This window comes from Platichthys flesus, chromosome 3, assembly GCF_949316205.1.
Source record: "Platichthys flesus chromosome 3, fPlaFle2.1, whole genome shotgun sequence".
Lineage (NCBI taxonomy): Eukaryota > Metazoa > Chordata > Actinopteri > Pleuronectiformes > Pleuronectidae > Platichthys > Platichthys flesus.
Window position 1 is genome coordinate 25081995 of NC_084947.1, and position 17155 is coordinate 25099149.

At 39.7% G+C, this 17155-nt stretch overlaps 1 protein-coding gene and 16 non-coding genes across 22 annotated transcripts in view; all 17 read left to right on the forward strand.

Moving 5' to 3' along the window:
• The window catches only part of pnpla7b (patatin-like phospholipase domain containing 7b), a 76474-nt gene that overhangs the window by 9858 nt on the left and 49461 nt on the right, over positions 1–17155 (forward strand). For all 6 annotated transcript variants that reach the window (XM_062384806.1, XM_062384810.1, XM_062384812.1 and 3 more), the window contains exons 13-29: positions 30–107; positions 672–754; positions 1113–1262; positions 1369–1446; positions 2095–2300; positions 2402–2533; positions 2709–2832; positions 3045–3234; positions 3497–3646; positions 4157–4220; positions 4465–4633; positions 5310–5492; positions 5589–5707; positions 7159–7315; positions 7509–7625; positions 7851–7920; positions 8203–8319. In XM_062384806.1, the coding sequence (XP_062240790.1) occupies positions 30–107; positions 672–754; positions 1113–1262; positions 1369–1446; positions 2095–2300; positions 2402–2533; positions 2709–2832; positions 3045–3234; positions 3497–3646; positions 4157–4220; positions 4465–4633; positions 5310–5492; positions 5589–5707; positions 7159–7315; positions 7509–7625; positions 7851–7920; positions 8203–8319 (2187 nt within the window). The remainder of the gene's footprint in view (positions 1–29; positions 108–671; positions 755–1112; positions 1263–1368; positions 1447–2094; positions 2301–2401; positions 2534–2708; positions 2833–3044; positions 3235–3496; positions 3647–4156; positions 4221–4464; positions 4634–5309; positions 5493–5588; positions 5708–7158; positions 7316–7508; positions 7626–7850; positions 7921–8202; positions 8320–17155) is intronic.
• On the forward strand, positions 8866–8938 carry trnak-uuu (transfer RNA lysine (anticodon UUU)). The gene has a single exon. It is a non-coding gene; the product is annotated as a tRNA-Lys (tRNA).
• trnak-uuu (transfer RNA lysine (anticodon UUU)) lies at positions 9373–9444 on the forward strand. The gene has a single exon. It is a non-coding gene; the product is annotated as a tRNA-Lys (tRNA).
• Positions 9879–9951, forward strand: trnak-uuu (transfer RNA lysine (anticodon UUU)). Its single transcript has one exon. It is a non-coding gene; the product is annotated as a tRNA-Lys (tRNA).
• Positions 10386–10457, forward strand: trnak-uuu (transfer RNA lysine (anticodon UUU)). Its single transcript has one exon. It is a non-coding gene; the product is annotated as a tRNA-Lys (tRNA).
• On the forward strand, positions 10892–10964 carry trnak-uuu (transfer RNA lysine (anticodon UUU)). Its single transcript has one exon. It is a non-coding gene; the product is annotated as a tRNA-Lys (tRNA).
• trnak-uuu (transfer RNA lysine (anticodon UUU)) lies at positions 11399–11471 on the forward strand. Its single transcript has one exon. It is a non-coding gene; the product is annotated as a tRNA-Lys (tRNA).
• On the forward strand, positions 12407–12479 carry trnak-uuu (transfer RNA lysine (anticodon UUU)). The gene has a single exon. It is a non-coding gene; the product is annotated as a tRNA-Lys (tRNA).
• On the forward strand, positions 12913–12985 carry trnak-uuu (transfer RNA lysine (anticodon UUU)). Its single transcript has one exon. It is a non-coding gene; the product is annotated as a tRNA-Lys (tRNA).
• On the forward strand, positions 13400–13472 carry trnak-uuu (transfer RNA lysine (anticodon UUU)). Its single transcript has one exon. It is a non-coding gene; the product is annotated as a tRNA-Lys (tRNA).
• trnak-uuu (transfer RNA lysine (anticodon UUU)) lies at positions 13906–13978 on the forward strand. Its single transcript has one exon. It is a non-coding gene; the product is annotated as a tRNA-Lys (tRNA).
• On the forward strand, positions 14412–14484 carry trnak-uuu (transfer RNA lysine (anticodon UUU)). The gene has a single exon. It is a non-coding gene; the product is annotated as a tRNA-Lys (tRNA).
• trnak-uuu (transfer RNA lysine (anticodon UUU)) lies at positions 14899–14971 on the forward strand. The gene has a single exon. It is a non-coding gene; the product is annotated as a tRNA-Lys (tRNA).
• Positions 15405–15477, forward strand: trnak-uuu (transfer RNA lysine (anticodon UUU)). Its single transcript has one exon. It is a non-coding gene; the product is annotated as a tRNA-Lys (tRNA).
• Positions 15911–15983, forward strand: trnak-uuu (transfer RNA lysine (anticodon UUU)). Its single transcript has one exon. It is a non-coding gene; the product is annotated as a tRNA-Lys (tRNA).
• Positions 16398–16470, forward strand: trnak-uuu (transfer RNA lysine (anticodon UUU)). Its single transcript has one exon. It is a non-coding gene; the product is annotated as a tRNA-Lys (tRNA).
• trnak-uuu (transfer RNA lysine (anticodon UUU)) lies at positions 16904–16976 on the forward strand. The gene has a single exon. It is a non-coding gene; the product is annotated as a tRNA-Lys (tRNA).

Below are 17155 nucleotides of genomic sequence, written 5' to 3' on the forward strand. Positions count from 1 at the left end.
TTCAAATTTCTTGATACACACTTGAACAGAAACTACCAACTTCTCTGACATCTCCTCCTCAAAATACAAGAAATCTCGTTCTCTCTCTACTCCAGTGGCTGTTACAGGTAATGTATACACACAATGTACCAACTCTTATAAAAAAGATACACACATAGAGTTTATCATTTTATGTATCTTTCTTGTCTTGATAGGTCATATAAAATCTCTGTTACCTCTATAAACAATGTACAGTGGAATCCCCAAATTAGTGGCCATTGCTCCCAGAGTCAAATTTGTTGTCAGACGATAGCCTGACAGAATAGAATGGGGGTAAAGATTGTGTCATATATGACGAGTCATTGAATTATGTCAACTCTGCCTGCACTTGTAAGTCTATTCAAACTGTGTAAAACGTTTAAAATAGAAATATTACACATGTGAAGAGTAAATAAACATAGAAAATAAAGACACTTTCAAAACCTTGCATTCCTCCCAAAGAGCTGATCTAATGTCACTGCTGCTGCAGTGAAAACTAGCACCAAGAGAAGTATTAGCAGTTCATTCAACGGTAACAGAGGCTGCATCCTCTAAGGCACATCAGCTTAGTGACATGCTTGCCCATCTGGCCATTTTAACTGGTGTAGTTTCAACGAGTATTGTTGCTGATGCTAAACCTTTTTTTCCTTCAGGTGAAATGTCATTCGCTCTCAACAGAGTTTATGAGCGGGACAGTGCTGCCAAAGAAGAGACAGTGCCTCACAGTCCTGTGAAGGTCTCTGGATAAGAATTGTCTTTCCTACACCTTGAGAAGTTTGCTAGTTTTGATCCTGACAGGTTGCATGGCAGGAATTTAAGGTCTGGTTTACTGAATATGTGAATTCAGACAACCAGTTTTTTCCCCTTATGGAATTAGAAGCCACCCGGCCCAGTAATTGGGATTCACAGTAATTATTTTCACAAAGGAAATAAAGCTCAATCTAAGATTAGATGATAGTGTGTGTCACTCTCTTTCTAATGCATTTGTAAACTAACATGGTACACGGTAGGGTCTCTTATAATGAGTGCCCAGTTGTTGATTAATGTCCATTATATTGACCATTAAGTTTTTCCGTGTCTCTCTGTCTGTTCAGTCTATTCTGAAGAAGAGTGTCACAATGCAGCACACTCCGTCAGCTGTTTACCAATATAGTGATGCTGGAAAAGGAAACGTCCACCAGAATAAAGTCAATGCTATTTTCCAAGCTGCCAAAAAGGACCTGCTGCAGGTCATCCAAATACAGGTAGCTTAGAATACCAAGCACATGTACTGTGTCAAATGTAAACGGTAATCAGTAATTGGTAATAATGAGTCCTTTTTGTCTTTAACCTGTCATTTGATGTCATCAGGACCACAATCTGCTGGAGGGGAGGGTGAATCTACGCCAGGTTAAAGCTGGCACTGTTGTGGCCCGTCAGGGAGACCAGGTCAGTCTGTTGGACCAACACTCACAGAAACTTAATGTGTTGCTCTTTGAGGAGCACTAAACAAAGGCTACGTTTTCCCAAATGTCCTAAAATGCATGATCCAATTGCAACTATTAAAGATTTGGTCATTCTTAACTTCAGGTAAATTTAAATTACAGTAATCGCAAAGAAGCAAAACAATGTCATCTGAGGATGCCTGAAGAGTTAGTGATAATTCACAGTTTTTTTCACTACAACAGAGCACCTACATTACACATAGACATTTTGTAAATAATTTATGTACAAATGTTGATCATTGTAGCTTTAATGTTTAACAAAGATAAGATAAACCAAATCATCTGTGGTAGTTCTGCCCCTATAAAGTGTGTTGGCTGAGAGAGAGGGAGGCACAGAAAGGGCCTCTTGTCTTGAGGGGGAACTGATGAACAGGAGCAGTTGAAGTATAATTTGAAAATATTTTAATTTAGTTTATCAAATTAAGCTTATTCATTTCTGTGGACTCTCTTCACAAAATGTATTTTCAATGTTTGTTAAGGAGAAACCTTCGTTGATTATAGACTATACTCCCACATAATATATTGAATTGAAAGTAGCAATTCAACAGTTTTGCAGACTAACTAAAGTGTGAATATTTATATCTATCTACAGGATGTGAGCGTGGCGTTTGTCATCTCGGGTTTGCTCCATGTTTACCAGCGTATGATTGACCGCGAAGAGGACACCCTGTTGTTTATCACCCGACCGGGTGAGATGGTGGGTCACCTGGCTGTTCTGACAGGCGAGCCGCTCATCTTCACTGTCAGAGCTCACAGAGACTGCTCCTTCCTCTCCATATCCAAGGCTCATTTCTACGAGTAGGATTAGGCTCAGGCACAGGCACAAAACATTCAGCTACTTATTTTTAGGTTCAGACAAATGTAAACTGCAGACATGTGTGTTTTTCTTGTGTTTGCAGGATGATGCGCGAGGAGCCCAGGGTGGTGTTGAATGTAGCTCACACTGTGGTGAAGAGGGTGTCCCCATTTGTCAGACAGATTGACTTCGCCCTGGACTGGATGGCTTTGGAGGCTGGCCGTGCTGTCTACAGGTATCTTCTCTATGGAGCTAAAGATGAAAACATAACGTCCTTGGTGAAGGTGTTTAATGTCCACTGTTTTGTTGTGTTCTGGTGACACAAGAATATAGAAGAAACACTGGTTGTGACAGCAGAAGGCATAGTAGGGTTGGAAGTTGCCATTTCCTGATTGCCTTATTGTTTTTAGACAAGGAGACAAATCAGACAGCACCTTCATCGTCCTCAGTGGCCGACTTCGCTCTGTCATTGCAAAGGATGATGGAAAGAAGGAGCTGGCTGGAGAGTATGGTCGCGGTGACTTAATAGGCGTGGTGAGTCATCGTAAACTGACATGCGTGTAGCATTCTGTGCTGGGTTTGAATTGTGATTCTTTTTTTTTATTATAATTAACTGCAAAACCATAAGGTCAGTGTGAAGAGAACATCTATTAAATTTAATTAAATAAAGACACACTTCTAGGAGAAACACTACAACACACTACACTACAAATTGCTGTACAACTCTTGTTGTGTGGATTGATCAGGTTGAGGCCCTGACACACATGAACCGAGCCACAACAGTTCACGCTGTCAGAGACTCTGAGCTGGCCAAACTTCCTGAAGGAGCTCTGAACTCAATAAAGAGGAGGTATCCTCAAGTTGTCACCAGGCTGATTCACCTGCTGGGACAGAAGATCCTGGGCAACATGCAGCAGATCAACGGACCCCTGGCTGGTACATACGTTTTATATCTGTTAATGTATGTCAGCATGGGACTGAATTCATCTGCTTTATGAACAATAGGTAGATAACTTGTTATCATGTGAAGACTTTAAAGTTAACTGCCTGCTGACTTAAAAAAGCTATCACTCAGTGTGGTCAGAAAGCAACAAGAAGTAGTTAAATATATGGAGTTCCTGTTAGTATATTATATTGTATATGTGTTTTAATGTCTATAATATAGTATTAAGTAAGAGAAACATCCTTCATCCTGCAGCTCGTAGTCTGGCTCTCAGCACCCCGACCAGTAAGTGGGATGCAGGAAATCCAGCTTCCAACCTGTCCACTGTTGCCATCCTACCTGTATCTGAGGAGGTTCCTCTCACCTCCTTCACTCTGGAGCTGCAGCATGCGCTCAGTGGCATCGGTACACACAGACACACACACACTCATTCATTCACACACATTAAAAAAACCTAGACAACAATTGCAAAACACAAATTATACTAATTCAAATAAAAATGTTTTATTATGATTTATTATTGACCCTCATACAAATTATCTTAAACATCCAAACATGTTTCTATTTCAAACACCGTTTTGAATAGTTTATTCAAATTGAAGTTAACATAACAAATGGATAGACATTTGATTCGTTATTCTTGAAGTCTAAAGTTTTAGGTGTGTGACAAAGAAACGGTTGCTACAGACTGAGATACAAATCACACAGATAAAGATAATGTACAGCAGTGAGGACCTGCAGTACTAACAGATGATTAAACCTACTTTATATAGAATACGTGTCCACTTGTTTGAGGTTAGGAGAAGAACCACACATTGAATCTGCTCTCTGATGCATTCTACTTCACTTTCATTCAAAGCACTTTCATAGGTCTTGTTAAAAAAAAATTGCTTGACATGTTTCTGATTTCTGAAGGTCCCACTCAACTCCTGACCAGTGACATTATCAAACAGCGACTCGGCAATGCTGCTCTGGACAGGTAGACATTTGATTCAGTAATTTCTCTGTAACTAGTAAAGTAATGCCAGATGAGACTGAGTTCAGATTATTTTAAGTCTGATGAGATATCACTGGTTATGTTGTCTGGTTCTTTTTTCGGGCACAAGCGGTGTTGGTGAATTGTTATAGTTACATTTCTTAAAGACAAAAAGAATGAAGATTCAGAGATGTCATTTAGTTTTAACAGTTGACATGGTGCTGATGTTTGTATGTTTCCTCTTTAGTGTCCACGAATACCGTCTGTCCAGTTGGCTTGGGCAGCAGGAAGACATCCATCGTATAGTCCTCTACCAGTCAGACTCTGGCCTCACGCCTTGGACCCAGCGCTGCATTCGCCAGGCTGACTGCATCATTATTGTGGGACTGGGTGAAAAGGAGCCCACTGTAGGCGAGGTCAGTGAAAACCTGAGCAGCTGCTCAGGTTTGCCTTCTTGAGTTCTTTGAGTTAGAATGAAAAGCATCAGGGGGATGATACACAGCCTAGGCATGTGTTGTATATACCTCAATTAGGCAATGTTAACTTTTTATATTGTGATAATAATTACAGAATGTTTTTTTCCCCCTGCTAAGGATCCGCAACAAAATTAACAAACGTATTCATGATGTCACACAATTTCCCCCTTGGATCAATAAAGTATTTCTGATTTCTGATTCTGATGTCACTTATATGACATCATATGATGGGGAATCATTAGGCATGCAGGGTAAATATTTTATTTAGTTTCTCTAGCTCTGGTATTTATCTGGAGTGTGGAGATGCTTCAATACATAACAGTTAAATTATATTAGTTGAATTAGGTTCAATCTTTACTTTTGTGACATTAGTCTAACTCTTAACTACTGCTTTAAGCACAGAGGAGAAAGGCTTCGATCACCTATTGATTGTATCACCGTCAGGTAGGCCTACCGTGTTTGATGTTTAAACTAAGCTGATTCCTCTTAAGTTACTACTTCCCTGTGACTTGTAATGCTATTATGTATAGCTACATCCATAAAATCACAGTATTATATTTATATATTCAGTGTTATATTCTCTTTCTTTTACTTGCTAAATTTTTTCCACCTGTAGCTGGAGCGAATGTTGGAGAGCAGTGCAGTTCGAGCCCAGAAGCAGCTGGTGTTGCTGCACAGGGAGGATGGCCCGCAGCCCAAAGGGACGGCAGAGTGGCTCAACATGCGGAGCTGGATCTCAAGACACCATCACCTGTCCTGCCCCCGCAGAGTCTTCTCCAGGCGCAGTTTACCTCAGCTGGTATTAAACCATGACTTACTCAAGTCTGTTATTGGGCAATTCTAGCCAGTTTGCAAATGCTTAACACCTGCTTTTGTTTGTGTGTTTGATCTCCAGAAAGAGTTGTACCAGCGTGTGTTTGAAAAATGTCCAGATCGTCATTCTGACTTCTCCCGTTTGGCCAGGATCCTGACAGGAAACAGCATCGCCCTTGTATTTGGTGGAGGAGGTGCCAGGTACTGAAGATTTGAACACAAACACATTTAACACACTAACATGGTGAGATTGAGTCTCAGAAATCAATAACATACCCTGCAATCTCAAGCTGAATCAAGTTCACTATTTTGGGAATCAGGTACTTTCACATATTACTTATGTTTTGGTCCAGTTGACGAGAGTAAACTTTAACTAAAATTTGGGAATTGTATCTAAAATATTTGTGAAATTTATTTTACTTTCTAATCCACTTCTTTTTTCCAATGCATTGTGTTAAGTGTTCACTTCGTTTTTTATATATTTGTGGCAGTTGACCATGCCATGGGGCCATCACCATAGCAGCCAGAGACGAACCATTCGGATTTCAGCATTTTTATTAAATTCAGACACACACTTGAACGAATATAAATTAACTTCAACTAAAGGCAACTAGCTTTACAGCTCCGTTGGTCTCTTCAAGAGTCTCCCAGTGTCCCGTGTGTCTGAGTCTTCCCAAGTGTTCTCCCAGTCCTGTGTGTCTGAGTCTTCCAGAGTGTTCTCCCACTGCCCCTGAGGCAGGTCAGACGCTGCATCTTAAGCATGAAGACCGATCAGCTAACAGATCTCACCTGTGCTGATTGATCCTCTATGGTGAAAGTGAAGGGTGCTCTCCCAGGCCCCTCACCTCCACAATTTCAATAACAAGAAATAATAGTAGACATTGCCTCCTTCAATAAGAGCAGTGTTCCCGCAAAATAGTAAATCTTATGGTTTTATTCAGTCTTGGATAAATTAAACATATGTCAGAATCAGTCCAGTAGAGGACAGCACTGGAGGACATGTGAGAAATGTCATAACGTGTAAAGCAGATAATTATCTACATTTCTGACTTCATTTATTTCAGTATAAAATGAAACATTAGAAGAGGATGAATCGAACCTTCGTGCATTACTATCAATACAGACAGTAACCAACTGATAATCAGTTTACATTAGTATATGATGTGTGTAATATGGACATTCTGATTATTTATGTTTCCTTTTCTCTCTGCTGCTGTTTGTCCAGGAGCTCTGATGAGGTAGGGACTGTGTTCCCCTCATCTGTGACCTGAGACACCTGGTAGTAATAAGACCACATCAGATAGATGATGCTCTCCTTGCCTACGTTGTTAGAGTGGGTTTGTGTGCTGAGTGCCACACAAGTATCTGTGCCTTGTAATTTTAACAAGTTATGTGACATATGTGAATCATCTTTAAATAACATTCCCTTATCTTTTTATTGGGGTTTGACACATTATTTCTTAACAAAGTCATAGAAATATATCAAACCTCACTTCACTGGGGTTTTTATATAATGTAGAAAATCAGACTGTGAATATATGAGACTCACATTTAAAATAATATTTTTAACAGTACTTGGAATAAGTGATACCAAGTACTAGTGAAAAAGGTATACCTGTAAAAAAAAATTATGGATCTTTTTTTTTTTTTAGGGGTTGCTCTCAGGTTGGAATCCTACGGGCATTGAATGAGGCAGGGATCCCCATCGACTTGGTGGGCGGCACCTCCATCGGCTCCTTCATGGGGGCGCTGTATGCTGACGAGAAGAGCTACAGTCGCGTGAGGGTCCGGGCTCGAGAATGGTCTATGGTATGATCACAATGAAGATACAAAACTTATGATCGAAAATGTTTCTCATACTGAAAACAATGAATTTCTCTACCTAAATATTTGTCAGTAATAGAAAATTGTTGTAAATCAAGTTCTTTTAGCAGGTGTGATGTTTACCGATCAGTACATAACTTTCTTTTAACTTACTTTTGTAACTTCTCCCCTTCCACAGGACATGACCTCATACTTTAAGAAGATATTGGATCTTACCTACCCAGTTACTTCCATGTTTTCTGGAGCATCTTTTAACTCCAGCATTAGCTCTGTCTTCAAGGACAAACAGATCGAGGTAAGATGAGAGCTTTATTTAAAATATTTTATTTTAACGTCTCAGCTGCCAGTAATATTATGCCACAGATGTACGTATCTAAAAGTGTCACATTAGTTACAAAGAGCTAGAGCTCAGCAGTAAGGCAGAGCAGATTTTTAGAGTTCTATGATTATTGTCTTATTATAATATGCATAAGTGTTTACAGTCATGCTCAAAAATGTTGCTTTTTCTTTCATCTCCTAGGACCTGTGGCTACCTTATTTCAACATCACAACAGATATCACAGCTTCCTCCATGAGAGTCCACACTGATGGTCTGTTTGACTTTTATTTCTACTTAAAAAAATGACAAAAACATTTGAGATATTTCGGTCATCCCTAATGAATCCCTGTAGACTTGCTAGGTTGCAGCAGAGTGATTTATTGATCAGAACGACTGTCCAGAAATGGAAATGGTCTGTTCATTTCAATACACATTGGACAAATGACAAAATCTTTGAAACAAATCTGCGTATAGAGTTGAAGATTTTAAGATTTTTTGCATTTTCAGACATCTCTCAACCAGTCAATTATACCACTACCTCTCTCCTAATCAGGCTCGTTGTGGAGGTATGTCAGGGCCAGTATGTCCTTGTCTGGTTATCTGCCCCCTCTGTGTGATCCTAAAGATGGACATTTACTCATGGACGGAGGCTACATCAACAACCTGCCTGGTGAGGAGCTCTGTTTGGTTTATTAGCATGTTGATAGGGCATAACTGACAAGGATGATGAAACATTTTCTGTGATGGATACAGCTGCTGTCTATTGAAATATCCTAATGAACTCAATCAAGCTTCTTAAACAGGCCTTGCATTGTTAAAAAAAAAATTGAAATACTTACAATTATATAGTTTCCTTTTGCAATGGTTAAGCATTTACGATGTTTAATTTTGGGGTGTTGTTATAGCTACTTGGACTGTGTACCTGCTGTCGTCATGGATCTGTATCTTCTGAAGTGTGTTTGCCATAACGGGTATCCCTGAATCAAGACAATAAGTCTGCAAGCATAGAGTTTTCCTGAGATTTGGGCTCAACTTGGGCTACGGTACTGTTCGAGTGCAAGTACCCACAATAATTCGTTTTTCCTTTACCGGACATGCCCTTCGACTGCCCAACTGTATGAAGTGGTAAATTGTTGTTGTTGGAAGTCGTGTATATGTAAGTAAATGGAATTTGGACTTTTGTTCAATCTTTCATTGAACGAGTGTGGCAATCGAAGCCTGGATAGCTCAGACAGTAGAGCATCAGACTTTTAATCTGAGGGTCCAGGGTTCAAGTCCCTGTTCAGGCGATATATTCCTCTTATCGGACTTATATGGACAATACTATTAGGTAGGGTATTACAAAACAAGTTCTGTACCACTGTCATGTCTTTGGATGCTTATATACCCTCAAAGTTATCCAAGATGGAGATTTATAGGTGACTTGAGGCATTTTTCATGCTTGATCTGTATCCTCAGAAGAGTGTATGTCATCACAGGAATCCTTGAATCAAGTCAATAATCCTGCCAGTATAGAGTTTTTACTTTGATTTAGACTCAACTTGGGCTGTGGGCCTGTTGTACCACAACTACCCAGAAGTACTTGTTTGTCTTTGCCATACATGCCCTTCATTAACCCAACTGTAAGAAGTGGTAATTTGTTGTTGTTGGAAGTCCTGTATATGTACGTAAATGGAATTTGGACTTTTGTTCAAGCTTTCATCGAACTGGTGTAGCACTTGAAGCCTGGATAGCTCAGACGGTAGAGCATCAGACTTTTAATCTGAGGGTCCAGGGTTCAAGTCCCTGTTAGGCGGTATATTCCTCTTATCGGACTTACATGGACATTAATATTAGGTAGGGTAATAAAAAAACAAGTTCTGTACCACTGTCATGTCTTTGGATGCTTATATACCCTCAAAGTTATCCAAGATGGAGGTTTATAGGTGAGTTGAGGCATTTTTCACGCTGGATCTGTATCCTCTGAAGAGTGTATGTCATCAAAGGAATCCTTGAATCAAGTAATTAATCCTACCAGACTAGAGTTTTCCTTTGATTTAGACTCAACTATGGCTGTGGGCCTGTTGTACCACAACTACCAAGAAGTACTTGTTTTTCTTTGCCATACATGCCCTTCATTAACCCAACTGTAAGAAGTGGTAATTTGTTGTTGTTGGAAGTCCTGTATATGTAAGTAAATGGAATTTGGACTTTTGTTCAATCTTTCATCGAACGGTTGTAGCACTCGAAGCCTGGATAGCTCAGACGGTAGAGCATCAGACTTTTAATCTGAGGGTCCAGGGTTCAAGTCCCTGTTCAGGCGATATATTCCTCTTATCGGACTTATATGGACAATACTATTAGGTAGGGTATTAAAAAACAAGTTCTGTACCACTGTCATGTCTTTGGATGCTTATATACCCTCAAAGTTATCCAAGATGGAGATTTATAGGTGACTTGAGGCATTTTTCATGCTTGATCTGTATCCTCAGAAGAGTGTATGTCATCACAGGAATCCTTGAATCAAGTCAATAATCCTGCCAGTATAGAGTTTTTACTTTGATTTAGACTCAACTTGGGCTGTGGGCCTGTTGTACCACAACTACCCAGAAGTACTTGTTTGTCTTTGCCATACATGCCCTTCATTAACCCAACTGTAAGAAGTGGTAATTTGTTGTTGTTGGAAGTCCTGTATATGTACGTAAATGGAATTTGGACTTTTGTTCAAGCTTTCATCGAACTGGTGTAGCACTTGAAGCCTGGATAGCTCAGACGGTAGAGCATCAGACTTTTAATCTGAGGGTCCAGGGTTCAAGTCCCTGTTAGGCGGTATATTCCTCTTATCGGACTTACATGGACATTAATATTAGGTAGGGTAATAAAAAAACAAGTTCTGTACCACTGTCATGTCTTTGGATGCTTATATACCCTCAAAGTTATCCAAGATGGAGGTTTATAGGTGAGTTGAGGCATTTTTCACGCTGGATCTGTATCCTCTGAAGAGTGTATGTCATCAAAGGAATCCTTGAATCAAGTAATTAATCCTACCAGACTAGAGTTTTCCTTTGATTTAGACTCAACTATGGCTGTGGGCCTGTTGTACCACAACTACCAAGAAGTACTTGTTTTTCTTTGCCATACATGCCCTTCATTAACCCAACTGTAAGAAGTGGTAATTTGTTGTTGTTGGAAGTCCTGTATATGTAAGTAAATGGAATTTGGACTTTTGTTCAATGTTTCATCGAACGGTTGTAGCACTCGAAGCCTGGATAGCTCAGACGGTAGAGCATCAGACTTTTAATCTGAGGGTCCAGGGTTCAAGTCCCTGTTCAGGCGATATACTCCTCTTATCGGACTTACATGGACATTAATATTAGGTAGGGTAATAAAAAAACAAGTTCTGTACCACTGTCATGTCTTTGGATGCTTATTTACCCTCAAAGTTATCCAAGATGGATATTTATAGGTTAGTTGAGGCATTTTTCACGCTGGATCTGTATCCTCTGAAGAGTGTATGTCATCACAGGAATCCTTGAATCAAGTCAATAATCCTGCCAGTACAGATTTTTCCTTTGATTTAGACTCACCTTGGATTGTGGGCCTGTTGTACCAAAACTCCCCAGAAGTACTTGTTTTTCTTTGCCATACATGCCCTTCATTAACCCAATTGTAAGAAGTGGTAATTTGTTGTTGTTGGAATTCCTGTATATGTAAGTAAATGGAATTTGGACTTTTGTTCAATGTTTCATCGAAAGGGTGTAGAACTCGAAGCCTGGATAGCTCAGACGGTAGAGCATCAGACTTTTAATCTGAGGGTCCAGGGTTCAAGTCCCTGTTCAGGCGATATACTCCTCTTATCGGACTTATATGGACAATACTATTAGGTAGGGTATTAAAAAACAAGTTCTGTACCACTGTCATGTCTTTGGATGCTTATATACCCTCAAAGTTATCCAAGATGGATATTTATAGGTGAGTTGAGGCATTTTTCACGCTGGATCTGTATCCTCTGAAGAGTGTATGTCATCACAGGAATCCTTGAATCAAGTCAATAATCCTGCCAGTACAGATTTTTCCTTTGATTTAGACTCACCTTGGATTGTGGGCCTGTTGTACCACAACTACCCAGAAGTACTTGTTTTTCTTTGCCATACATGCCCTTCGTTAACCCAATTGTAAGAAGTGGTAATTTGTTGTTGTTGGAATTCCTGTATATGTAAGTAAATGGAATTTGGACTTTTGTTCAATGTTTCATCGAAAGGGTGTAGAACTCGAAGCCTGGATAGCTCAGACGCTAGAGCATCAGACTTTTAATCTGAGGGTCCAGGGTTCCAGACCCTGTTTCGGTGATATATTCCTCTTATCGGACTTATATGGACAATACTATTAGGGTATTGAAAAACAAGTTCTGTACCACTGTCATGTCTTTGGATGCTTATATACCCTCAAAGTTATCCAAGATGGAGATTTATAGGTGAGTTGAGGCATTTTTCACGCTGGATCTGTATCCTCTGAAGAGTGTATGTCATCACAGGAATCCTTGAATCAAGTCAATAATCCTGCCAGTACAGATTTTTCCTTTGATTTAGACTCACCTTGGATTGTGGGCCTGTTGTACCAAAACTCCCCAGAAGTACTTGTTTTTCTTTGCCATACATGCCCTTCATTAACCCAATTGTAAGAAGTGGTAATTTGTTGTTGTTGGAATTCCTGTATATGTAAGTAAATGGAATTTGGACTTTTGTTCAATGTTTCATCAAAAGGGTATAGAACTCGAAGCCTGGATAGCTCAGACGGTAGAGCATCAGACTTTTAGTCTGAGGGTCCAGGGTTCAAGTCCCTGTTCAGGCGATATATGCCTCTTATCGGACTTATATGGACAATACTATTAGGTAGGGTATTAAAAAACAAGTTCTGTACCACTGTCATGTCTTTGGATGCTTATATACCCTCAAAGTTATCCAAGATGGATATTTATAGGTGAGTTGAGGCATTTTTCACGCTGGATCTGTATCCTCTGAAGAGTGTATGTCATCACAGGAATCCTTGAATCAAGTCAATAATCCTGCCAGTATAGATTTTTCCTTTGATTTAGACTCAACTTGGGCTGTGGGCCTGTTGTACCACAACTACCCAGAAGTACTTGTTTTTCTTTGCCATACATGCCCTTCATTAACCCAATTGTAAGAAGTGGTAATTTGTTGTTGTTGGAATTCCTCTACATGTAAGTAAATGGAATTTGGACTTTTGTTCAATCTTTCATCGAACGGTTGTAGAACTCGAAGCCTGGATATCTCAGACGGTAGAGCATCAGACTTTTACTCTGAGGGTCCAGGGTTCAAGTCCCTGTTCAGGCTATATATTCCTCTTATCGGACTTATATGGACAATACTATTAGGGTATTGAAAAACAAGTTCTGTACCACTGTCATGTCTTTGGATGCTTCTATACCCTCAAAGTTTTCCAAGATGGAGATTTATATGTGAGTTGAGGCATTGTATCCTCTGAAGAGTGTATGTCGTCACAGGAATCCTTGAATCAAGTCAATAATCCTGCCAGTATAGATTTTTCCTTTGATTTAGACTCAACTTGGGCTGTGGGCCTGTTGTACCACAACTACCCAGAAGTACTTGTTTTTCTTTGCCATACATGCCCTTCATTAACCCAATTGTAAGAAGTGGTAATTTGTTGTTGTTGGAATTCCTGTACATGTAAGTAAATGGAATTTGGACTTTTGTTCAATCTTTCATCGAACGGTTGTAGAACTCGAAGCCTGGATATCTCAGACGGTAGAGCATCAGACTTTTAATCTGAGGGTCCAGGGTTCAAGTCCCTGTTCAGGCTATATATTCCTCTTATCGGACTTATATGGACAATACTATTAGGCAGGGTATTAAAAAACAAGTTCTGTACCACTGTCATGTCTTTGGATGCTTCTATACCCTCAAAGTTTTCCAAGATGGAGATTTATATGTGAGTTGAGCCATTTTTCACGCTGGATCTGTATCCTCTGAAGAGTGTATGTCATCACAGGAATCCTTGAATCAAGTCAATAATCCTGCCAGTATAGATTTTTCCTTTGATTTAGACTCAACTTGGGCTGTGGGCCTGTTGTACCACAACTACCAAGAAGTACTTGTTTTTCTTTGCCATACATGCCCTTCATTAACCCAATTGTAAGAAGTGGTAATTTGTTGTTGTTGGAAGTCCTGTATATGTAAGTAAATGGAATTTGGACTTTTGTTCAATGTTTCATCGAAAGGGTGTAGAACTCGAAGCCTGGATAGCTCAGACGGTAGAGCATCAGACTTTTAATCTGAGGGTCCAGGGTTCAAGTCCCTGTTCAGGCGATATACTCCTCTTATCGGACTTATATGGACAATACTATTAGGTAGGGTATTAAAAAACAAGTTCTGTACCACTGTCATGTCTTTGAATGCTTATATACCCTCAAAGTTATCCAAGATGGAGGTTTATAGGTGAGTTGAGGCATTTTTCACGCTGGATCTGTATCCTCTGAAGAGTGTATGTCGTCACAGGAATCCTTGAATCAAGTCAATAATCCTGCCAGTATAGATTTTTCCTTTGATTTAGACTCAACTTGGGCTGTGGGCCTGTTGTACCACAACTACCCAGAAGTACTTGTTTTTCTTTGCCATACATGCCCTTCATTAACCCAATTGTAAGAAGTGGTAATTTGTTGTTGTTGGAATTCCTGTACATGTAAGTAAATGGAATTTGGACTTTTGTTCAATCTTTCATCTAACGGTTGTAGAACTCGAAGCCTGGATATCTCAGACGGTAGAGCATCAGACTTTTACTCTGAGGGTCCAGGGTTCAAGTCCCTGTTCAGGCTATATATTCCTCTTATCGGACTTATATGGACAATACTATTAGGGTATTGAAAAACAAGTTCTGTACCACTGTCATGTCTTTGGATGCTTCTATACCCTCAAAGTTTTCCAAGATGGAGATTTATATGTGAGTTGAGGCATTGTATCCTCTGAAGAGTGTATGTCGTCACAGGAATCCTTGAATCAAGTCAATAATCCTGCCAGTATAGATTTTTCCTTTGATTTAGACTCAACTTGGGCTGTGGGCCTGTTGTACCACAACTACCCAGAAGTACTTGTTTTTCTTTGCCATACATGCCCTTCATTAACCCAATTGTAAGAAGTGGTAATTTGTTGTTGTTGGAATTCCTGTACATGTAAGTAAATGGAATTTGGACTTTTGTTCAATCTTTCATCGAACGGTTGTAGAACTCGAAGCCTGGATATCTCAGACGGTAGAGCATCAGACTTTTAATCTGAGGGTCCAGGGTTCAAGTCCCTGTTCAGGCTATATATTCCTCTTATCGGACTTATATGGACAATACTATTAGGCAGGGTATTAAAAAACAAGTTCTGTACCACTGTCATGTCTTTGGATGCTTCTATACCCTCAAAGTTTTCCAAGATGGAGATTTATATGTGAGTTGAGCCATTTTTCACGCTGGATCTGTATCCTCTGAAGAGTGTATGTCATCACAGGAATCCTTGAATCAAGTCAATAATCCTGCCAGTATAGATTTTTCCTTTGATTTAGACTCAACTTGGGCTGTGGGCCTGTTGTACCACAACTACCAAGAAGTACTTGTTTTTCTTTGCCATACATGCCCTTCATTAACCCAATTGTAAGAAGTGGTAATTTGTTGTTGTCGGAAGTCCTGTATATGTAAGTAAATGGAATTTGGACTTTTGTTCAATGTTTCATCGAAAGGGTGTAGAACTCGAAGCCTGGATAGCTCAGACGCTAGAGCATCAGACTTTTAATCTGAGGGTCCAGGGTTCAAGTCCCTGTTCAGGCGATTTACTCCTCTTATCGGACTTATATGGACAATACTATTAGGTAGGGTATTAAAAAACAAGTTCTGTACCACTGTCATGTCTTTGAATGCTTATATACCCTCAAAGTTATCCAAGATGGAGGTTTATAGGTGAGTTGAGGCATTTTTCACGCTGGATCTGTATCCTCTGAAGAGTGTATGTCGTCACAGGAATCCTTGAATCAAGTCAATAATCCTGCCAGTATAGATTTTTCCTTTGATTTAGACTCAACTTGGGCTGTGGGCCTGTTGTACCACAACTACACAGAAGTACTTGTTTTTCTTTGCCATACATGCCCTTCATTAACCCAATTGTAAGAAGTGGTAATTTGTTGTTGTTGGAATTCCTGTACATGTAAGTAAATGGAATTTGGACTTTTGTTCAATCTTTCATCGAACGGTTGTAGAACTCGAAGCCTGGATATCTCAGACGGTAGAGCATCAGACTTTTACTCTGAGGGTCCAGGGTTCAAGTCCCTGTTCAGGCTATATATTCCTCTTATCGGACTTATATGGACAATACTATTAGGGTATTGAAAAACAAGTTCTGTACCACTGTCATGTCTTTGGATGCTTCTATACCCTCAAAGTTTTCCAAGATGGAGATTTATATGTGAGTTGAGTCATTGTATCCTCTGAAGAGTGTATGTCGTCACAGGAATCCTTGAATCAAGTCAATAATCCTGCCAGTATAGATTTTTCCTTTGATTTAGACTCAACTTGGGCTGTGGGCCTGTTGTACCACAACTACCCAGAAGTACTTGTTTTTCTTTGCCATACATGCCCTTCATTAACCCAATTGTAAGAAGTGGTAATTTGTTGTTGTTGGAATTCCTGTACATGTAAGTAAATGGAATTTGGACTTTTGTTCAATCTTTCATCGAACGGTTGTGGAACTCGAAGCCTGGATAGCTCAGACGGTAGAGCATCAGACTTTTAATCTGAGGGTCCAGGGTTCAAGTCCCTGTTCAGGCGATATACTCCTCTTATCGGACTTATATGGACAATACTATTAGGTAGGGTATTAAAAAACAAGTTCTGTACCACTGTCATGTCTTTGAATGCTTATATACCCTCAAAGTTATCCAAGATGGAGGTTTATAGGTGAGTTGAGGCATTTTTCACGCTGGATCTGTATCCTCTGAAGAGTGTATGTCGTCACAGGAATCCTTGAATCAAGTCAATAATCCTGCCAGTATAGATTTTTCCTTTGATTTAGACTCAACTTGGGCTGTGGGCCTGTTGTACCACAACTACCCAGAAGTACTTGTTTTTCTTTGCCATACATGCCCTTCATTAACCCAATTGTAAGAAGTGGTAATTTGTTGTTGTTGGAATTCCTGTACATGTAAGTAAATGGAATTTGGACTTTTGTTCAATCTTTCATCGAACGGTTGTAGAACTCGAAGCCTGGATATCTCAGACGGTAGAGCATCAGACTTTTAATCTGAGGGTCCAGGGTTCAAGTCCCTGTTCAGGCTATATATTCCTCTTATCGGACTTATATGGACAATACTATTAGGCAGGGTATTAAAAAACAAGTTCTGTACCACTGTCATGTCTTTGGATGCTTCTATACCCTCAAAGTTTTCCAAGATGGAGATTTATATGTGAGTTGAGGCATTTTTCACGCTGGATCTGTATCCTCTGAAGAGTGTAT